The sequence below is a fragment of the Palaemon carinicauda genome, chromosome 1 (genome assembly GCF_036898095.1).
Source record: "Palaemon carinicauda isolate YSFRI2023 chromosome 1, ASM3689809v2, whole genome shotgun sequence".
Taxonomy (NCBI): Eukaryota; Metazoa; Arthropoda; class Malacostraca; order Decapoda; family Palaemonidae; genus Palaemon; species Palaemon carinicauda.
The window spans coordinates 225,333,955-225,357,673 of NC_090725.1; the positions used below are offsets into that span (position 1 = coordinate 225,333,955).

Genomic DNA, 23,719 nt, shown 5'->3' on the forward strand with positions numbered 1-23,719 from the left:
TTTAATTGTTGCTGGTTAGTTCTTGCCTTGGCAAAGTTAGCCTAGAGACAAAATCATCTGGTTATTCAACTGTATTACAGCTCCTTTATAATTATGTAATAATGTAGTTGATTGGTAATTACATTTATAACCTATTAATTAGACAGTATTCCCACATTTATGAACATGTTGAATACTAAGTATTGTGGACAGGGGTGGTTCCTGCCATCTTCCATTGTGTAATTTGACCATGATTAGAGAGGGCTGGACTGGCAGTCACTCTTCATTACAGGTGTGGTTCTTTTTTCATATTCATCTGATATGACTACTGTAGGTAGAGTAGGGACGTATGATTGAATCATATATGGTGGATTAAATCTCGTCTTATTCTAAGATATGGTAGGCTCACATAACCTTTGGCTTGATAAACCATTAGGTCAACTATCATATTAGGGCTAGGATGGACTTCGGACTGTCTTACTGAAATGAATATCTTTGATAGGTGCAGACTGGTTTTATGAGCCTATCTCTCTATTAGATGTTTGATCATGATAGGAGGAGGATGGGAGATGTACTACCCCTTTCCAAAGTGAGTTTTATAATGGGTGTCTTCATTTAAAGCATTTCCATTACAGACCAAATTAAACCAAAATACACCTGGTTTGGATATGATATCCCAGTTCACCCAAAATTAGGTCAAGATGGTTGTCTGATGTATTTTGATTCTTTTACTGATTTGGGGCAGGGGTTGGGACCCTGAAAAATGTTACATTTGTTTGTAGTGGTTCAATTCTGCTCGGAATACGGATCCTGAGACGGAAGACCTAAGAACCAAGGCTGTTTTTCTCTTTTCAATTTGAGAGAAAGGATTTGCTAAGATCACAGGCCTGCTGAGTATTTAGCTAGTATGGATCTCAGAGATCTTATTAGTCTTGATCTACTAATGCAGCAGTTAGGAGTTTCAGAAATGGGGTCATAGTGAACTAGGCCCCTCTCCATGTTTTAGACTTTGGATATAAGGACAACCTAGACTCCTCAGAGGAGGAATTTTTACTGCAGGGTTTCTCAGAGGATGCTTCGGTCGTCTCGAAGAAGTATCCTTTAAGGGACATCTCGATGACCACTTTGTTGCCTAGATAGAATCCAAGTGAGGGTTCCACTAAGCAAATTACCTGTCTATCTTGATTTGGTATGCTTGCATCACTTGTGGATGCCTCGCTTATAGCTAGAATAGCAGAGGCATCGATTCATTCCCCCTACAGTCAGACCTATAGGTAGGTTAGCCTGCCGTCTGCTTCCTTGCCACTATAGTCTGGATATTTGTTTTAGGCTGGATCTTCGGGTTACCACCTTCCAAGGAAAACTCCAGTGGGGCTCTTCCTGCTGGTCCTTTGGATTCGGCTGTGGCTGCGCCTTTGGGTTACCAGCTACCCAAGGAGGCTTCAGGGTAGATTCTTCCTTCCATTCCAGTGGAATCTGCTGTGGCTGGACCTTCGAGTTACCATCTTCCAAGGAAGAAGACTCTAATGGTGTATCTTTCTTTGGTTTCTAGGGGTTCAGCCATGGATCTAGTAGAAAACCCTTGGCAATCCTGTGATGGATGTGCCTTTTGGCCCGATTCAAATATACAGACTTGCCGTTTAGTGACATTGAATTTGATAACCTTTCAACATTTCTTGATTCTAGAAGGAGATTCAAAGAACCATCTCCTAGGGCAAGAGTGCCCAAATTATGGGGTGGGGGTTGCAAGAAGACAAAGTGATTCTAGTTACTATTTTCTTTATCAATTTTTTTACAAGTCATTGAGTAAACTTAAAAAGAACAGGTATATTGCCCAATTAGAATAGAAAATAATTCTATAATCTGATTTATTCTCTTATATAAATCTAATGAAACTACAAACCTATCTAGTAATTAATTTTGTTAATAGAGTATGTATTTTATTTAATTTTCCCAAAATTCATGTTGACTAGGGGAAAAATGTTAATCCTTCTATTTAGAGGTTCTTGAAAGATTACAATACCAAAGATCACATACAGTACTCAAATATTGACATTTCTTTTTTGTATTGATCGTTAATACTACAAATTTTTTAAGTAATTTCTAATTTTTCCTATCTATATTGTTAGATGATTCAACAGCTTCTTTCAAGCTAGTTCCTGTTGAATCCGTTGCATTCGTGTCTAATCTGTCATGCTTGGACGTACGTAATCTTGTTGTGTAGCTTCTGTCTACATCTTCCTAGCTACAGGAAGAAGGTGAAGGTTTAAACTCTTGCTTTTCATACATTCTTTTACTTTGATCCATGTTAGTTTTGTGAGTACATTCTTTGTAGCAATCTGAATGTCATGTTGTATTTTTGTCTTTCAGGTTTAATAGTCCCTGAATGACGGGTAATATTCACATATTTCAGATCTTTCCAGTCTGCTCATATTTTATAGAATAAGAGGAGGCTACTGGAGATATTCCAAGGGAAACACAGGGGCTGGTAAGTCACGTAGAGGCAGAGGATCTCCTCAGTGAGAGTCTTCTAGTTGGAGGTTGTAACCATCATTTTCGGGAACATTTGAACTTTTCTCGATAGGTTCAGAGTATAGTTTGAAGAGGTTTCAGTTGGTCATTGAGCTCAAAACATCCTCTGCGTCACAATTTTCATGAAACAAGCAACCTGGAACTTTACTTCTTTGGAAGCAAGAATCTATAAAAAAAGAAGTTAGAAAATTCAATTTTTTAGAATTCTTGGGCAGACTATTCAAAGTACTGAAGAAAGACAAAAGTCTTCCTTGGGAAAAGAGTGATCTTCAACCTGTCTTGTCTCAACTAGCATATCAGATGCGACATATGCTGTTAGACTTCAAAATTGCCCCTAGAGGGTTCACAAAGCTTCTTGGTCTTGTTGAAAATTGTCAGCAGTTACTCTTCCCACAAGTAAGTTCCTTCAGGTGAGAAATGTGTTCCTCTCGCTGTTCCATCTGTCTGGATTTGTCAACATAGTGGTGAATGCCCTATCCAGACAGTCCAGCATGTGGAATGGACCTTGGATCAGTGCTCTTTTCAGGAGATTCTAGAGTTAGTTCCGAATCTCCAAATTGACCTGTACAACAAAAGACAACCACAAGCATCCACTGTACGTTGGCCCGATTCTGGACTCTCAACCAGTGGCAATAGATACTGTGAATCTGGATTGGAACAGATGGTCATCAATCTATTGGTTCCCTCCAACGAGTTTGATTTCGAGGGCTTTGAATATCCTTCACGATTTTTCATGGACAGCTATGCAGATAGCTTTACTTGGCCACCAGCTTTACCCACTGCTTCAGCATCTGAGACCAAGACTACACCAGCTTCGGTCTACGCAACTGTATCAGAAAGTAGGGAGTTGGATTACTTTCGCTTCCTTTTTTCTGACCCAGACCTATCACGCTTGGATTATCTTTCCCGTTTTTACGACAGGGATTTCTTAGCCCACAACTTGACTTCTTTGATGAGCTGCAAGAGGTCTTCATCCATGAGACCCTACCAATATGTGTGGAAAGCTTGGATGACCACTCTAAGGAATATGTCCCCTCATCAGATAATTCTGAACTTCTTGGCTTCTTTTGTGGTTCACCTCTTTGAGGATAGTAAGCTCCAGCCTTCAACTATCTTGTCATGTTAATCAACACTGACAGAACCTTTCAAGTGTGCTTTTGGCGTGCAACTTAACTGACATATTTCATAAGATCATCCAATTTTCTGCTTGCCTAGACTATCTCCACCACTGCCTACTGTATTTTGGTCTCTGGATAGGATGCTAGGGTTTTTGTCTAAGTTAGATAATTCCTCCATTTCCCTTAAAGAACTATTGTAAATACCCATTTGTTCCATAACTGGAATACAAACCCCGCTATTTGATAGGGGCATTACTATCAGCATAGCTGAAATGACGAGCCATTAATTTTTAACGGGTTAACTACCCATACCGCTAGTTAGCAGCGGTAGGGGAGGGTAGCTTGCTACCGCCCCCGCTCACACACACCTGTGATTGAGCTCACTTTGCTTTCAGCTCGGATGGTGAACAGATGTTGCCGCTCTTCATCCTTGCCGAGTATTGGCAGCCATTAATGACTTTTGCTTTCTCTTTTTCTCTTAGTGTGTGTTTGTGAAGTTGACTTCTGCATTCTTGTGCACCTGCCCTGGACTCTCCGGCCGCCCTTGTGGGACATTTATGTTGGTGGTGGAGATTGATTCTCACACCCTTTGTCTGTTATGCAGAGGTCAACGGTGTGATAGCATAAATAAGTGTAAGGAGGGGTCTTCCTCCCAGTGGGAGAGGTTTGCGCGACGGCGGAAGTAGTCCAAGCGAGATATTTCTCCTCGGAAGGTTCCTTTGAAGGAAGAAAAACAAAAGGCCTCTTCTTCTGTCTCCCGACCTTTCTCTGAAGCTCCTACTCGTTCAGTCTCTTACAAGAGACCGTCGAGTAGTAGTGTAGACCAAGTTAATGTCGGCCAACCCGGTTCTTGAGAGATGATGTTGCTTCCGCTAGCGAAGCAGCCCCACCCCTCCCCCCAGGTGAGGCCTTGTCACTAACCCCTCTTTTACAGATTTGGTCTTCCTTGGGGCTTACGGGTCCGCCCTCCAAGGATTGCTACAGTTCATCCGCATGGTAGCTTCAGTTGAGCAATCATCGTCGCTGTCAGAGGTAGATCCTGTGACCCTCATCGACATAATTGTGTCAGAGGTGTCTCATACAGTATCATCCAACTCCTCTGCCCCTCCAGACTCTCCAGCGGTTGCTGCCGACTTAGTTTCCCCCGTTCCTGAACATCCTTCGAGGGGGAAACTAAGTTCAACGTCTGTCTCTCCTGCAAGTGTTTCTCCCCCTCGGGGGAGTTCACTTATAGAGACTCCTCTTTGAAGGACTGCTGCGGCGCACGGTCAGCTTGCTGATCCAACGGCCCCCAGAGGGCGCATTCGTTGGAAAGCACGCCTTCCACTTCGCCTTATAGGTCTCCTTTCACCAACGGTGAAGAGGCGCCTCTTTGGTTCATCGTTGTCGCAGCCGTCCCCTGCAGAGGAGCCTCCGCTGCAGTCATCTGACCTTCATTCATCAATTGTCACTGCTCCTGCAACTAGTCTTGTGACTTCAGTCCTGGACCTCTCTGCTGATCGTTCGCGATCCCTTTCGGTGGATGGTCGCCCTTACAAAGGGCACGCGACCATCCACCCTCCAGACCTGCCAACCTGCCATCACCATTCCTGTCACCAGTAAAGCCTATTGTAGCTCTACTGAAGTGCGCAGCTGCGCGCCATCGCCCTGCAGCTTGCCAACCAACAGGACTTCAGCGCTCGCCAGCAGCTCATCAGCACTCTACAGCGCTTTGGCGCTCCCCTTCACCTGTTCACCCTCATAGAAGGCATCAAAATCATGCGGCTCCACGCCAACGTTCTCCTGCATGTCAGCGCTCTCCTGCGCCCACACACCCACGTTCACTTGCGCACCCTGCGTTCACACGCCCAATGTCTCCCACGCTACAGGGCGCTTGCGCTCTCGTGCGCCCCCATGATCTCCTGCGCCTACGCGCCCACAATCTCCTACCCGCCAGCACGCACCTGCGCGCCAACATTTCTGCGTGCCAGTGCTTTCCTGTGCAGCAATTATCTCCCGCGCGCCAGCCTGCATACTTATTCTCTAATGCACACCAGCCCACTCCCGCACACCAGTACTCATCTGCGCGTCAACAAATGCCTGTGCGCCATTATTCTCCTGTGCACAAACACTCTGTAGGTGAGACAGCAGGCACAATGCAGCTCTCACTTGCACACCGGCGCTCTCCTGGACATTCGCGCTCTCCTGCTCGCCAAATCTCTCCCCTGCGCACGCGCGCGAATACTCTCCCACACGCACGCCAATACTCTCCCTCACGGGCGCAATATCTACACCCGGTAAGGTCACCATCGCCTCGTTCCCCTCTCCGCAAACGCATTCCAGCGCGCCCTGCGGGTGAAGGGAACCAGGCACAAGCAGAGGGGTTCAGGATCCCTAAACTGCCTTCTAAGGCGGACCCACCTATTACGGTGACTCCTCGTAGGGAACTTTCGGTCCCTTTCCCTTCGGGATCTGTCTGACAGTGCATCAGTCATTCAGAAGCCTTGGTTCAGTGCCTTAGTCAGAGCTGTAACACAGGCATTCAAGCCCGTCCTGTTCGACTGCTCATCAGACCAACCTATAGCTCTGGACTCGTTACACAGAACCATGGCTTCCTCTACCCCTTTGAAGAGGAAAAGAGGAGTTTTCGACGCAGTCACTTCCCCGAGGGTGAAGCTGACTTCGTGCAGACCATCAAGGCTAGTCCCTCCAGTTTCTCCCCAGGGATACTCTCCCTCCCTGTCAGATGATGACCATCCTTCACCAAGGGAATTGCGCGAGGAGAGACACTCTTCCATCACACCATTGGAGGAAACCTCCCTTCATGCAGAGTTTTCCCCTCAATCTGAGACCAGGAGGGACATGACACTCAGGCCTTCGATGTTGGAGTCTTACCTCCTTCCTCGGAAGGAGTCCAAATACCCCAAGACTCTGCCAAAGTCCTCCACCAGGGCTAGAACGGAGACAGCCAGTCACTCGAGGAGTGTCCGTAACTCACCCCAAGAAGAGCTCTTGGGGATAGAAGGAGACTTCGCTGCGAGTCCAACATCAGGAGGAGACCAACAAGAATCAAAACATACATTCTTGCAGGTTTGACTCTAATGAGGCTTTTCAATGGGTTACCCTACCCAGAGATACCCCCTCAAGAGGGCAAAGGCATGGTCTTAGACCGCGTCTTCGGCACTCAGAAACCCTCAAAGACCAGTGCAGCCCTGCCCTGGTCCCAAGGGTTGAAGAGTACCAAGGACAAGATCACCCAACAGCTCTCCGAGTTTGCCTCCTCCAACCGTGCCGGCTCTACAAACAAGCTCCTCCCACCTCCTTGGGTACAGCAAAGGAGTTACTTGGCGATCCTGGAGGAACCCAGTTCAGCTCTTCCACTTCACCATTCTCTGGAAGAGCAAACCAGGGGAGTACCTCTTGAGAGACTCTCCAGCTGGCAGGTCTCGTTCTCGGCGGCCGAAGTCCTTAACCAGGAAAAGGTCACTAAGTATGCGATGCAAGCTACTTCGTGGCTGGACATCTGGTTAGGGACCTTAGGTATCCTGATATGATCCGAGGATTTTTCCAAGGAGCGTACCAGGAAGGCAATGGAGACCTTTTTACTCTCAGGCACTCGTATGATTGAGTCTCTTGCCCACCAAGTTTCGAACTTGTGGGCAGTAGAGCCAGCAGTCCCCATCCTAGGCCAGGGAGCCGCGGAAGAGAGAGCTACCACCGCCCCAGTTTGCTTCTCTCCTTCGGAGACCTCCATGATGGAAGTCCTAGCCATGGACCTGGTCTGCGTATCGTCGTGGCTAGATTGGTGGGCCTGCACACTGGTGGGTTTTCAGGCCTCGCACGATCTCGCAGTTCCGGAGAACCAGGCTTTGCTGAAAGAGCTGATTAGCTCGGGGGGTAAGGCCCTAAAGTTCCTCTCTTACCAGTACATCGCTCAGGCCGCCAATTGGGTGTTGCGGAGGAGGGAACCCTGCTCAGCAAGCTCGTCAGGAGACTCCCGGACAGAGAAGCGAGGGCCCTGAGGAACCTACCCCTGTGGGGCGACTCAGTGTTCCCCCTGAAGGCAGTGGAGAGGGTCAGGAAACTGAAGGATGCGGGAGAGCCCAGACCCCCTCCAACAAGAAGACCGGCCCATAGAAGGCCTCCCGCCGATGCCTCGCTCCCTCCTCGCGACTCGCCTACTCAGCCCGAGAGACGCCCCTACTACGGCCTGGCCTCAACCTTCGCAGCCCCCCCGTAGAGGAACGCCTGCTACGCAGTCAGCCTTCAGGCCTTCTTATTCGGCCTCCAGAAGAGGGCGTTCAGGCCGCGCCTCCAGAAGAAGGTAGGGAGAGTGGCCCCCTACTCCTGCCGAAGCCTCAGGTGGGGGGATGCCTCAAATGTTCTTGGCAAGCATGGCGAGACCATGGAGCAGATCCGTGGACCGTAGCAGTACTGAAGGAAGGGTACAGGTTGCCCTTCCTGGCGGACCCCCCACCTCTAATACCAGATCTACAGGTGGGGTGGTTAGCACCCAATGATCCCTTGAGGAGGACAGCCCTACAAGAAGTAGTCTCTGCGATGCTGGCGAAAGGGGCAATAGAACCAGTCAAGAACCCAGGTCCAGGGTTCTACAGCAGACTCTTCCTGGTGGAGAAAGCGACAGGGGGCTGGAGACCAGTCGTAGATCTCTCAGCCCTCAACAGGTTCGTGTGCAAGACCGACTTCAAGATGGACACCCCGAAGTCGGTCCTAGCGGCCTTGAGGGAAGAGGACTTCATGATGTCCATAGACCTCAAGGACGCATACTTCCAAATCCCTGTTCATCCCTCCAGCAGGAAGTACCTAAGGGTAAAATGGTGTACCCAAACATTGCAGTTCAAGACCCTCTGCTTCGGTCTGTCCACAGCCCCACAGGTCTTCACGAGGGTCTTCGCAACAGTCTCAGCCTGGGCACACGAACAGGGCATCCGCCTGATTCGGTACCTGGACGACTGGTTGTTACTTTCAGCCTCAGGGGAAGTACTGAGGGAGCAAGGCGCGAAGCTCCTGCAGTTCTGCAATGTCCTGGGTATCATCATCAACATGGAGAAGTCCAAACTGATACCCTCCACCAGGATGAACTACCTCGGAATGGTCCTGGACTCCCGGTTGGCGAGAGCCTTCCCTTCCGCAGAAAGACTGGACGACTTAAATCAGATCCTCCGACTCTTCCTGTCGGGCCAGTCCAGGAGAGCCAAGTACTGTTAAAGACTGATAGGCCACTTCATGTCGTTAGAGAAGCTGGTCCCCCAGGAGAGCCTCAAACTCAGGGGAATACAATGGAACCTGAAGGAGCTCTGGAGCCAGAGAGACTCCCCGCACAAGGTGGTCCCGATGTCCCCGGAGATGAAGGAAGTCCTAGAGTGGTGGCACGACAGATCGAACACCCTCAAAGGAATGCCCTTCGCAGCCGACCCTCCGGAGATGCTTCTGTTCATGGACGCATCCAAGGAGGGTTGGGGTGCTCATCTCCTCGACAAAACAGCAAGAGGAAGATGGTTAGACGAGGAGAAGAACATGCACATAAACGTGCTAGAAATGATGGCAGTGCAAAGTGCAACAACGCCTCGGTGGTGGCCTACATAAAGAAGCAAGGAGGACTGAAATCGAAGGAGCTGTGCGGCCTCACGATGGAGTTACTGGAATGGGCCGAAGTAGAGCAGATCAAGATCTCAGCCAGATTCATTCCAGGGAAGAGAAACGTGGCCAAAACTCTCATTCAGAAGTGGGGCTCGCCAGTAATAGACCTTTTCGCCACGAGACTGAACGCACAGCTCTCCGTGTTTTGTTCTCCTGTGCCAGATCCGGGGGCGGCGTTCGAGGACGCCTTCCAACACCCTTGGGACAACCTCGACGTTTACGCCTTCCCTCCCTTCGGGATGCTCAGGCAAGTCCTCAACAGGGTGAGGCGAGCGGACAACCTATGGATGACTTTGGTAGCGGCCTGGTGGCCGGAGAGAGAGTGGTTCGCGGATCTAAAGGAACTGGTGCGCCTTCCACCTTGGCCCCTTCCGGACAGACAAGACCTTCTCCGGCAACCGCACTTTCAAAGGTTCCATGAAAATCCTCGTTCCCTCTGCCTTCACGCGTGGAGGGTATCGAGCCCCTCCTGAGGAAGGAAGGATATTCGTCGAAGACGGTAACAAGGATGTCAGGGTACCTGAGACGTTCGTCAGCCACAGAATACCAGGCAAAATGGGCTACCTTCACTAAGTGGAGCGTCTCAAAGAACATCAAGCCGTTGCAGGTCTCCATCCCGGAGATAGTGGACTTCCTGGTCTATGTCGGGGACGAGGTAAACATATCCATCCCAGCCATCAAAGGAGTCCGGGCTGCCCTGGGCCAAGTCTTCCTCTTGAAGGGCATCGACCTTGGTGCCTCCAGACATATCTCGATGCTCATCAAGAGCTGTGAGCAATCGTGCCCCCCTCAGGCCGTTAGGGTGCCCCAGTGGGACGTGGCTAGAGTCCTGAAGATGCTGTCAGAACCTCCCTTCGAACCCCTAAAGGATATCTTGGACAGAGAGCTCACCCTCAAGACAGTTTTTCTGTTAGCGCTGGCATCAGCAAAACGGGTAGGGGAGATTCATGGACTGTCGTACGAGGTATCACACTCGAAGGGCTGGCCTGAAGCTACCTTTAGGTTCGTACCATCCTTCGTGGCCAAGACTCAGAATCCAACAGTCTGGGACCCCAAGTTTGAAGGATTCTCAGTGCCGGCAATCCCTCGTTTGGACAACCCGAGGGACTTGCTTTTGTGCCCTGTCAGAGCGGTACGGAAGTACTTAAAGAGGACAACCAGACTTCCGACCCGAAATCAAAAGAGTGTTCGTCTCCTCAGGACTAGTAAAGAAGCCAGTCTCTAAGAATACGATCTCCTTCTGGCTACGGCAGGTGATCATGAGAGCCTACAGTAGTGCAGGGGTTCCTCTTCCGGGGAAGCCTAGACCCCACGACATTAGAGGGCCAAGTACTTCGTTGGCCTTTGAGAAAAACATGGCAGTGGGCCAAATCCTGAGGGCAGGTACATGGTCTAGTCAGTCTACCTTCACAGCTCACTACTTGAAGGATTGTTCAAGGAGGTCCCTGGACGGATTCTCTCTCGGTCCCGTCATTTCCGCGCTCCAAAAGATTTAAAGGTGTAACCCCGGGGAAAAACACGGGCAGTAAGTTCAAGAGACACAGGTTCCTTCCTTACCCCTCCTTTTTTCCCCTATTACCTTCCCTGAAATGACCCTAAAATCCTTTAACTGCCATGGGATACACCGTTAGTGAAAGAATACGTCTCCAAGGATTTTTACAGAGGTGAGTTACTTAGACACCAAGATAGTTTTTTGGGTAGTGTTCCCTATTACTCGTGTTTTCCTTTGGGAGTCAGCAGAATCTAGCCTCCTATCTAGGTTCCCTTTTTTCTCTCCTCATCACGGTCTCTGGGTCGAGGACACTCCCACCTCCTAAGGTATAAGTGTCCTAAGAAAATAGTTTGAGGTAAGTACTCCATGTTGGAACAAATCACAAATTTTAAGTAATTTGTATTTTTCCTAACAATACTTACCTCAAACTGGTGTCATGTAAAGGAAAAAATTTCATACTGAATAAGGTGATATGTGTATTTGATTAAGTATTTTATGAATTTTGTTCGTTAGTTAAACGATAGAGAAACATTGAAATAAAGAGAGAGAGAGAGAGAGAGAGAGAGAGAGAGAGAGAGAGAGAGACGAGAAAAAAGAAGTTGGAGTGAAGTGGTACTTCAGAGCCAATATTGATGAAAAGTGCTTAGTCGCAGGTAAAGTTAGCGAAAACAACCGGCTAAACGATGAAACATACCGAATGACTCACGCGACTGAAATGCACACCGAATCGCTTGCCGAGAAACCGGAGGTGACATATGTATGACGTTACCATTACGTCAGAAGAAGGGACCAATAGAAGACATGAATAGTCACATGACGTGACGCAATTACAACGCCCTTATTCTAAGCTATTTAAACAGTTGATGGCATAGAGGAAGCGGCTCTTTCCTACAAGTAACCGCGATAATCGGTTGTCCCTTCTCCCTCTCCCCCCGTCATGGGGGAGGCCCTACCTCTGGTGCATAGTTGGCCTGCACTAACTAAACGTCAAGTTAACAACAAGATATTTTACAAAGACGGACAACGAAGGGACCGAGTTCCCTAACTGCCAACAAATTACCTTTAAACCGGGAGGTATAAGATTATCTTCGATGAAGGAGAAATTACCAAGAAGAGTGTCGATGAGTGAACACATTTATGAAGAAGCGATTCCCTAATCGCCCACAGCGAACTCATGGATTTCGCATCCCGAATGCTGAAGTGGTAGCAGAAGTCTACGGTTGCAGCCTCCAATCTTCAAGATTTTTTAATTGTTCCAGTCTGTATTTAAAACCAAATTATTCCACGTAGATGAATACTGTAAAACTAATGTACATCAAGTTCAAGAAGTAAAGTTAAGGAACTATAACGGCATTTTACCATCACCCACTTTCCTGAGGGTCTCATTATAAATAATTAATTGCACTGATATGCTTGAAAGAGATACATTTATTTAATTAAAATAATGTTAAAGTGGTGCTTAATAAAAGAAATAGAAAAATGCCCCAACTACGCATCACACTACTTTCGGTTTATAGCCCGCCCATCTTACCCCGAGTGCCTTACAGGACTTAGTAGAAACCTATCTGTCAAAAACTTACTGGAGATCGAGACCTGAGCAAGCATGCTCTCTGACCCCGGGTCGCCTCATGGCGCGTATCACTCCGCCAGAGGTTACCCCGCATAGAAAACGGGAGTAGGGTAAACTACACAAAATTCTGGTCGGTTGGGAGGAGATCCCAGATACTCCTAAGAAAGTAGTTCAAGGTAAGTACTGTTAGGAAAAATACAAATTACTTAAAATTTGGGATATTTTAGTTTTAATAACTTATGATTCAAGTGCTTTTTACTTATTTAATGAAAGTTAGGCTTGGGCATGTATAGTTTTTGAAGGTGATGATGAATTAACCCACCAAGTTATCAGAACCGGTCGTCCAAAATACTTGAGAAAATTGCTACGTATTGTGCAGCCAACAAATTGTGTTGACATGAGAATAGTTACAGATGGTTTCAAACTATGGGAACCTAGATATATGTCTACTGTAGGCTCCAAAGCCTTTAAATATGCGGCCCCGAGACTGTACTGTACAATAAGCTCCCACGAAACATCCGAAAGATTGAAGACATTAAGGCTTTCAAGAGAAAACTGAAGACTTATTCTCTGAGTCGCTCGACAGTGACGATTTAACGGTAAATGAGCAATATGTCATATGAAATTTTGAATACTCTGAATGAACAAAATAAAACAACAGTGGAAAAGCAGCCGTCAAAAGTAAAAATAAAAGAAAAAAAGTTTTGGGAAATTCCCAAAGGTTAATATAGTACAGTAGTTTGAATATCTTGAATTTTTATCAATAATTTTAGGTTGTTCCAACACGAATACGTACCTCGAACTACTTTCTTAGGAGTTACCTGTAATCTCCTCTCTACCGACCAGAGTTTTGTGTAGTATACCCTAAACCCGTTTTCTATGAAGGGCTAACCCGAGAGTAAGAGAACGTGCCCCGAGGGTAGCCTTTGCGCTAGGTCGAGGCCCGAGGTCGTGAGCGCCAGTAAGTTCTCTGGTCGCGACGTGATACCACGTCGCTCTCGTCTCTCTCGACCCTTTGTGTCCGCCTCGTGTGTCCCGCGTGTTTACCGCGTGGTAACTTGTGCTTATCCCTTGTGTTCCTGTGCGTTCACTACACTTCTTTGTGCTTCCCAAGTGTATTCCTTTGATTCCCTGCGTTCCTGTGTCTTGTGTTTGTGCGTTATGGAGCAGATCCGCCGTTGTCCTGGGCCTAGAGCCGGAATATCGTGTGGAGCGTTCCTCTCCAAACCTGAAGTGGATCCTCACTCCCTTTGCTCTTCCTGTAGGGGCAAAGTTTGCTCTCCTTCGGATACGTGCTTTGAGTGTGTTGGTTGGAGTGAAATTCATTGGGTGCGATACGGCACGAAGAAAAAGAAATCGTCGAAACGTTCACCCAGAAAATCTAGCGTCTCTTCGCCGCTACCGTCGCCCAGTGGACGGTCCGACGGGGCTTCTGTCTCTCCTTCCCCTACCCAGAGTAGGGGACGAGGTAAGTCCGTTGTGGGGAAAGAGCCGGGCGTTCTTCCCCAGGAGTCTGGTGTGTGTGAAGTGGGAGTTGCGGGGCCTTCTCGGGCTAGTGAGGAGCCTGGTAGTGCTGTGTCGGGGAGTTCTGGAGACTCGGCCCTTGTGCTTGGGGGGCACGTTTCCTCCGATGACCCCTTATGGTGTATCAATGTTGTTCCTGTGTCTTCGCCCCCTTCGTGGGCCTGTGTTTCAGGTTCTTCGGCAGGCGGCGACACCCAGGGTAAGTTAGGCTCCGCAGTAAGTGATACCTTCGGATGGAAGCTCCCTAAAACGCCAGGTAGGTCCCCTAAGCGGATGGAAGAGGGCCTGGATACCTGGTTCCCCAGTGTTGGGCGCCAACCCTCATTCCCAACTCCTCTGACGGAGGTTCCAGAAACCTTCCTGCAACCCTCTACCTCGGGTACGCAACGAGTCGCGAAGCCCTCCGCGGTCCCCGCTTCTGCCTGCCGTGCGGTTGGTACGGTGTCGTCGGGCTCTTCGGATGGTGGGGAGTCATTCTCTTCGGGAGAAGAAGCCAGGAGGAAACATCGGCGCCGGAGGGATCGGTCCAGGAGCAGGCGTTCCCGCTCAAGATCCCGTTCCAGGTACAGCAGGAGGCGGTCCCGCTCTCCACGGAGGAAACACAGGAGGAGTAGGTCACCCGATTGTGATTGGGTATTCGTTCCCCGTAAGTCAGAGATACAGTGTTCCCCAGACCGGCGGTCCAGGGATTTCTCGCCAAGGAGACCATCCTCCAGACGTAGTTATGACCCTCGCAGGGAGAAATGCGAGAAGGCCTCTGCAGGCAGGCGTAAGACCGCGAAGCCTCCGGTTCACCCCGCCCAGCGGGGGGAACCGTGCTTCCTTACGGGCAGCCTTGCCGAATCAGCCCAGCTGGTGCGGCCCTCGGACTTTAAGGAACGGTTCCCGCTGTCGGGTCAGCCCACAGGATCCGCGTCCTCGTCCCCCAGAGAGCATGATCGGACGGTAGTCCTCGTCGGTTCGGTCATGCCAGTCCTAACCCCCGTCCCTGGTACGGAGGTCTCCGCCGGGGAAGACCAGTACCTCCGCAGGGGAGTGCCTGTTGTGCCAGAACCAAGGCGCCCAGTGGGAGTGCCCGGTGACCCGGCTCCCCAGGCCCAAGTCGAAGCTTCGGCCGACGGTAGGGAAGGTTCCCCGACAGAAAACTCGGCCTATAGAAAAGTAATAAGTCTGATCAGGAGACATCACAGGATTGAAGAACCGGTTGCTACCGATGAGGACTACTGGAGGTCCAGCCTTACCCGGTTGATGCAAGCTCCTGTCCAACAAAAAGCCTCCCTGGCACTTCCTGTGGCCCGAGATCTCGTCCTGGGCCGAGAGCACGTTGATAGAGTGGTGGCAGGCAATGCCGAAGCTCCCAAGACGCAGAGCTCTTCGAAGCTGCTCCAGGGGCTCAAAACACAGAGCAGGGTCTATGTGCCAGAGGGACAACGACCGGGAGCCTGCAAAGTGGAACCTGCTCTCGACATTCTGGGACAGGGCGCCTCGGAGGACAGAGCCTCTTCAGCCCCGATTTGTTTTTCTCAATCGGAGGCTGCGATGATGGAGGAAATGTCTAAGGACCTAGTGCACGTCTCCTCTTGGTTAGACTGGTGGGCTTCCACACTAGTGGGTGTGCAAGCAACTTGTGACCTGACAGACCCGGAACAGCAAAGCCTCCTGAGGGAGCTTATCATCTCCGGGGGCAAGACCCTAAAGTTCCTCACCTACCAGTCCCTCGCCCTGTCAGCGAATTGGGTGCTTCGCAAGAGGGACACCATCCTGGCGAAGCTTTCCCGGAAGGTCCCAGACAGAGAGGCGAGGGCCATGAGGAGCCTTCCTGTGTGGGGTGACTCCTTGTTCCCCTTGAAGGAGTTAGAGGAGATCATGGAGAAGGTGGCTAAGAGGAAAGAAGTAAACGCGCCCAGGCCTACGCCGGTAAGGAGGCCTCCCTACAAGAGGTCAGTCTCAGACAGTGCCGCGGCGCCTCAGGCCCCTCCTAGCCTGACGAGGAGAGAAGCCCCTTCTTCCTCTTGGGCCTCAGCGCCTCAGCCCCCCCCCCCCCCCCCATAGAGGACCCCCAGCAGCGTCGGCCTCCTTTAGGACAGGTTATTCTGCCTCCAGGAGAGGCCGTTCAGGCCGCTCCTCCAGGAGGAGATAGAGTGGGAGGCCCCCTACTCCTGCCCAAGCCTTAGGTTGGGGGATGCCTCAGACTACATTGGCAAGCATGAAAGCTCACGGAGCAGAGCCCTGGACAGTGTCCGTACTGAAGGAGGGCTACAGGTTACCGTTCTTAGCAGAACCTCCTCCTCTAATTCCGGCCAGCCTGTCGGAGTGGTTGGTACCCAAGGACCCGTTGAAGAGGGCTGCCCTTCAAGGGGAGGTGTCCACCATGTTGGAGAAGGGCGCCATGGAGGAGATCCTACACCCAGGGCCAGGTTTCTACAGCCGCCTGTTCCTGGTCGAAAAGGCGACGGGGGGGTGGAGACCGGTGATAGATCTGTCGGCTCTCAACAAGTTTATAAGAAAGACAAGAGTTCAAAATGGACACTCCGAAGTCGGTCCTGCTGTCCTTGAGGGAGAAAGACTACATGATGACCATAGACCTCAAGGACACTTACTTCCAAATTCCGGTCCACACCTCGAGTCGAAAGTTTCTCCGGGTGAAATGGGGTACCCAGATCCTGCAATTCAAGACCCTTTGCTTCGGATTGTCAACAGCTCCCCAGGTATTCACGAGAGTCTTCACGACAGTCTCAGTATGGGCTCACGAGCGAGGCATTCGCCTCATCCGGTACCTGGACGACTGGTTGCTTCTTTCCTCCTCGAAGGACGTTTTGAAGGAGCAAGGGATGAAACTTCTCCAGTTTTGCAAGGGTCTGGGTACCCAGAAAAATCAAACCTATCTCCCTCCACCAGAATGACCTATTTGGGGATGACACTGGATTCCCTTCTAGTGAAAGCGTTTCCGTCGGAGGACAGAATAAGCAATCTGATGAAGATCCTTCGTCCATTCCTGTCGGGGCAACCCAGGAGGGCGAAGGACTGGCAAAGACTAATAGGGCATCTGGTGTCGTTGGAAAAACTGGTTCCCCAGGGGAGACTCAGACTCAGAGCCGTCCAATGGAACCTGAAGAACTTCTGGTGCCAACTGGACTCGCACCAGAAATTAATCCCAGTCCTACCAAACACAATACCCTCCCTGGAATGGTGGCATTGCCGGTCGAACTCGCTCAAGGGGATGCCCTTCGCGAATTTTACGTAATTTTCAAGAAGTAACATTTCATTTCAATTACCTTGCTACAAAGTCTTAGGTTATCTATTTGAAAGTTTTGTAGGATTTGTGCGAGATATGAATAAGGGACCCTCCCGAGTTACTTCTTTTCACAGACGCCTCCAACCAGGGATGGGGAGCCCATCTCCTCAACGGGACGGCGAGAGGAACCTGGATGGACGGGGAGAAGGACCTACACATCAATGTCCTAGAGTTGAAGGCAGTCCAGAAAGCTTGCCTGCACTTCGTCGATCTACTAAGGGGAAACACTGTGGCGTTGATGTGCGACAACGCCAGTGGTAGCGTACATAAAGAAGCAAGGAGGCTTGAAATCAAGGGAATTGTGCGATCTCCCCCTAGAGATCCTAGATTGGGCAGAAACGAACCAAGTTGTGTTATTGGCAAGGTTCATCCCCGGGAAAAAGAACGTTCTAGCCGACGGTCTCAGCAGGATGGGTCAAATAGTAGGGACAGAATGGTCCCTCCTTCCAGAAGTAGCCAAGCTCATCATTCAACGTTGGGGTTCCCCGGTGATGGACCTCTTTGCAACCAAACTGAACGCGCAACTTCCCGTGTATTGTTCTCCTGTCCCAGACCCAAGGGCAGCCTTGGAGGATGCCTTTCAGCACAAGTGGGACAACCTAGACGTGTACGCTTTTCCCCCCTTCACGTTGATCAGGCAAGTACTCAACAGGGTAAGGACTGCCCGAAACTTAAGGATGACTTTGATAGCGCCCTGGTGGCCGGAGAGAGAGTGGTTCGCAGACCTAAAAGACCTGGCGAGTCATCCTCCGTGGCCACTCCCCGACAGGTCAGATCTTCTACGACAGCCGCACTTTCTCAGGTTTCACGACAACCCACAGTCTCTACGCCTTCACGCCTGGAGACTATCGAGCGGCTCCTGAAGAAGGAAGGATATTCAGCAGCTACAGCTAAGAGGATGTCGCTATACCTGAGAAGGTCGTCGGCAGCGGTCTACCAAGCGAAGTGGGCCTCTTTCATGAAGTGGTGCGCTTCGAGGCGCATAAAGCCCCTCAAAGCCTCGGTCCCAGACATAGCAGACTTTCTGGTATATCTCAGGGACGAGATAGGAATGTCAATCCCAGCTATAAAAGGAGTGCGAGCTGCCTTGGGTCAAGTCTTCCTTCTGAAGGGCATCGACCTGGGTTCCTCTAGACACATCTCTATGCTTGTCAGGAGTTTTGAGCAGTCCTGCCCCCCACAAGCAGTTAGGGTGCTTCAGTGGGACTTAGCTAGGGTCCTGAAGATGTTAAGTGGCCCCCCCTTCGGGCCAATGAAGGATATCGTAGACGGATCTCACTCTCAAGACAGTCTTTTTGCTAGCCTTGGCTTCTGCGAAAAGAGTAGGGGAGATCCATGGGCTGTCTTATGACGTCTCTCATTCGAAGGGGTGGAAAGAGATCTCTTTCAAGCATGAGTCTTTATTGCTGTGCATTCCTTTGGGGGGGACTGTTGTCATAAATATCATGGGAAGTTAATCTTTTTTTAAACTGAATGTTACACTGTATTTAGGTTTACCATAATCATACCATCCTAGTCTATGTGGTTATAAGTGATGTAACTCCTATTTAAGAGTTGCGGAGATAAACACTATTCGTGATATGATTTAATGGTTTCAGTACTTATATGATAGTCACATACTGTATTCTCCCTCTCTACCCTCCCAATTATATTGCTTCGATATGATTGTAAGCGATCCTACTTGGCTTCGGTCAAATTGTAGATCTACCATATTAGGTATCTTGACCTAGAGTTCCTTTTGGCCACAAACAGTGTACATTATTATTTGTAAAGAAGTTCTTGCTTTGAAGAATAAGTATGTAACTTCCATTTAAGAATTGAAAATTACTGTCATTATTAGAATTGTTTATTCTATATACTGGTGTACTACATAGATTTGTCCTATATACATTTTCCGAGCTACAACACATGGTGCTGAGTGTAGGCTAATTGTGGTGTGCATTAATTTTTGGTAGGCTAGCCTGATTTTTGTATAAAAGTGTAAATTCACTTTCTGAATGTTTTGTATAGGCTAAACAAGTTATTGTTCCATAGAATAATGCTTAAAGTAGGTTTGTCTTACTTAGGATATGAATTTTGATGTTTAGTCTACTTGAATTGTCCTAAATATGGTGGATTCATAGATTAGTAAATCCAGCAAAGCTTCCCCCTCTATGCGCAGGATTTGCAACAAGTTTACCATCATACAAATGTTATTTTGGTGATATTTTTAAGTTGTGTTAATTGCTTATATTGGTAGTTTTTCCTATATCAGTCTATTAACTTGGCAACTGAATTACATATCTTACTTGATCTTCCAGGCAATGTTTCAGTTTTGGAAGGTGAAGTTATGGAGCTGGAAATCAGTCAAAGATGAAATGGAAAGCTGGTACGATGGATATTCCACTTTCTTTGTTGGTGGGGATGGCCTTGTGCATAAGCATGTTGCAGATAGTGTAAGTATAGTTAATTTTTTTTATTAAGGATGCACTATGTTCTTTATTTTCCATAGTCTTTGTTAGCTTTAAAGATGTGGAGTGATGAATACAAAATATGGGCAAACAGGGCACAGACTTAATTTATTGAATTATGTAGTAGGCTGGTCTCATATAGTAGATTTATTTTGCTATATGAGTAAGTGGATATGTTAATTCTATTAGTTTTAAAATTATAACATAGAAAGAAATATTTATAAGCATGGTATGGTTGTGGCACTTATTACTAAAATTCCATATACTGTAATTCATTTGGTACTGATAAATGCAAATGCTGTTGTTTCTAATGATTAGTCAATTGAATCTGAATGTTTATTAATCCAAACCTCTTTCTATGGGAGCTGGCTTCTAAATAACGTCTGGTTATATATTTACCCCATTTCAATTTATTAGGATTTCCATTTGCTGTGGACAATTTAACGTTCTTACATTTTAGCCTTGAAACCTCTTGGTGGTAGAAATGATTTTATAGCATGCTCCTTTATTTTATTTGAGGTTATCTCCATGGATAAGAGTCAGTAATATACTTAGGTGATCCATACCTGAGAATCATTGCTAAAATTTATAGCTCCCTTATATTTCAATTTCTTGAATCAAAATTTTGTTTTTGTAATAGAATTTATAGCAAGACTAGGAAGTTATGTACTCTTCTGGTTTTTGGTAACCAATGCATTGTGATTAGGGTTTTTTGTTTTCAAATATTGAAATTCCATTTACCTTTGTATCACATGGAATCAACCATGTGTTAGTTTCTTAACATTTGATTAATAGAATTTTCCATTTGTTCCGGGTAATTTATGGCAGATTGTCAATAAGTGAATAGAGAACTCTTGAAAAAGTTATTATGCATAAGGGAAAATAAATTTCTTATTCTGTTTTCAAAAGAAAGAAAATTCAGTTAGTTATGAGGTTGAGAATGAAATTCTACCATTTTGACCATCGTATTTATGGGTAAAAAAGTAGAGGTTAGGGCTGTGGCTCCAAATGAGAATTTTGTTGGCAATCTGAAACTGAGAGGTTTAGATCACAATTTGATACCTTTTTGGAATGTTTTCCAATTTTATTCATCTACTGTTTATAATTCCATTTTTAATGCCTCCTTAACCAGTATCACATTTTTCTATCCAAACCAGCTACGAGTTCAACTACTGACATATTTGTTACATCAAAACCAAGCCAATTAATTTTGGTTTTGATAATTCATCTGTGGTCTATCTTTAGTGGCTCGATATAAGCACAATACTGTAGAAATTGAATCATTACTTACAAGCTCTGGCTCCTTTTATTTCCCATCTTTTTGCATGAACAAGGGATTGCTCAAGTGGTTCAAAGATCTTTTGTATTGAAGGTTTTAGCTTCCTAAAATTCTATTCATAACAGACAATCAAAATCAGTCATAAAAGTATTGGTCAGGACCTCAAACTCCTTTGGCTTCTATTTCTTAACCAGCTGCTCATGATCAACCTTCATGAATCTTTATGGATAATGTAGAATATTATATTATCTCTATCCACAACTTAATGACATGGCACATAGTGTCTGTGCCATGTGCCACTTTTTAAAACAATAATAGAGACTACCCTAATCTCTACAAATTAAATATACTTATGGTTAATCTTTTTTTAATATAATATCTCATTTCAGGCACTTCCCTTTTTGTAAGGTTCAGTTTTAGAAGCCCTATGCCTTATGTATCTTCTTAGTCATGCTACAGACATATTGTACTTGCGTCATGTTAGAAGTTAGAGAAACCAGTTTTGGGTTGAGTGTTAAGTTGAATATACAGCAGTTTTCTTATACATAATTATCTTATTGGATATGTAAGGTTCAAATTTTAAATTTAGTTAAAGTTTTTCATACTACTGAACAGTAACCAATCACAATACTAACCAGATGAATTAAGAGTGTGTTTTCAGAAGCTGGAAAGTTTGAGAGTCCAACATCATTATGATTAGACAACTCACTACTTGTCTGCAATTCCCAATCCTCCACTGTTTTCTGTTTTCCATCAGCTGATCCTGCTTTTGCTAGTTAACTAGGCTATGAATGTGACAATAATTCCTGTAATTAGGTATTAGTGAATATGAGTGTGTGGTTTCCAGTGAGAGTGGGACCAAAACAAGGATGTGTAATTTTGCCATAGTTGTTCAATTTATTTTTTGAGGGAGCTGTAAGAGAAGTAAATGCTCGAGAGCTTGGTTGAGATTTGAAATTAATAGATGAGTGATCATGAGCTGGTGGTGAATCAGTTGTTGTTTGCGAATGATACAGTATTGATTGCAGATTCGAAGTTATGTCAATTTGTAACAGAGTTCGGAGGGATGTGTGAGAGAAGGCAGTTGCGAATTAATGTTGGTAAGAGTTAGGTTATGAGATGCATGAGAAGGGAGGTTGATGCTTGTTTGAATGTCATGTTGAATGGAGATTTATTTAAGGAAGTAGATCAGTTTAATTACTTGGGTTCTATTGTTGTTGCAAATGGTAGAGTGGAACCAGATGTACGTCATAGAGTGAATAAAGGTTGTAAATTCTTGGGGCCAGTGAAGGGAGTAGCAAAGAATAGAGAGTTAGCGATGAATTTATTAGTTCTGTACAGTATGATGAAGTGATTGTACCAACTGGGATGTATGGATCAAAGTTGTGGGGAATGAAAGTGATGCAGAGACAGAAATTGAATGCGTTCGAGAATGAAGTGTTCGAAGAATATGACTGGTGTATCTCGATTAGATAGGGTTAAGAAACAAGTATTGAGGGTGCAAATAGGTGTGAGAACGATTGATGAAAAGCTGAGAGATGAACAAGCAGGTTTTAAAAAAGGTATAAGTTGCCTTGACCAAATTTTCATTTTAAGACATATAGAGTAATGCGTAGAATATTGAAATCCACTTTGGTTGGCATTTGTCGACTATGAAAACCCTTTGATAGTGTGTATCGGCCAATTTTATAGAGAGTCCTGCATTATTATGGAATTCCTCTTAAATATGTAAATTTGATTAATTCTGCTCATGAGCATAGTAAGTTTATGTTAGCGGAGTCTTATCAAATGAATTTCCAGTGAACAGTGGAGTACTCCAAGGGAATGTGCTGTTACCAATGTTGTTTATCTTCCTCATGGATTTTTTAAGGTATAAAACAGTTGGAGATGGTAGAGAAGAATTGGACTGGTTTGGTAACAAGAAGTTAGCGGACCTAGAGTGTGCTGATGATGCTGTCCTTATTAGCAGAACACCACAGGATTTGTAATGTTTGCTTACCAGAATGCATGAAATATCACACAAGGTTGGGGTCAAGATAAATAGAAGAAAAACAAAGATGATTTGAACAGAGTATGCAATGGAAGGTGAAATATCATCGGAAGGAGAAAGGATTAATGAGGTAGAATCGTTAAAGTATTTGGGAACTATGATCTCCAGTACAGGGTCATTAGAATTGGAGTTAGATGAAAGATTGAAAAAAGCAAACTAGACAATGGCTAGGTTAAGTAAAATTTGGTTATTAAATTGTCTGAAATTGCATATAAAAATCAGACCATATATCAGTTTAGTTAGATCTGTGTTACTGCATGGACATGAGTCGTGGTATGACAATGAATCAATCTCCCAACAGATTTAGCAGATTTGAGAACAAAGCACTCAGAAGAATTTTGGGAGTTAAATGACAGGACATGATTAAAAATGAAACTATAAGAGAGATTACTTGAGTGCCATTAGTGAATGAGATCATGGTGATTGGTAGATGGAGATGGTTTGGGGATGCTCTTCATATTCCTCAAGAGAGATAGGTTTACCAATTGTTTAACCATTTTATCCCTAAAGGACGTACTGGTACGTTTCACAAAACACATCCCTTTACCCCCATGGACGTACCGGTACGTCCTTGCAAAAAACTGCTGTTTACAATTTTTTTTTTGCATATTTTTGATAATTTTTTGAGATACTTCAGGCATTTTCCAAGAGAATGAGACCAACCTGACCTCTCTATGACGAAAATTAAGGCTGTTAGAGCAATTTAGAAAAAATATACTGCAAAATGTGCTTGAAAAAAAATAACCCCTGGGGGTTAAGGGTTGGAAAGTTCCAAATAGCCTGGGGGTAA

General features: G+C 46.5%; 1 protein-coding gene across 3 annotated transcripts in view; it reads left to right on the forward strand.

The window, feature by feature from the left end:
* LOC137654014 (uncharacterized) overlaps positions 1 to 23,719 on the forward strand; it is a 92,192-nt gene that overhangs the window by 65,720 nt on the left and 2,753 nt on the right. For all 3 annotated transcript variants that reach the window (XM_068387662.1, XM_068387656.1, XM_068387651.1), the window contains one exon: positions 19,451 to 19,585. In XM_068387662.1, the coding sequence (XP_068243763.1) occupies positions 19,451 to 19,585 (135 nt within the window). The remainder of the gene's footprint in view (positions 1 to 19,450; positions 19,586 to 23,719) is intronic.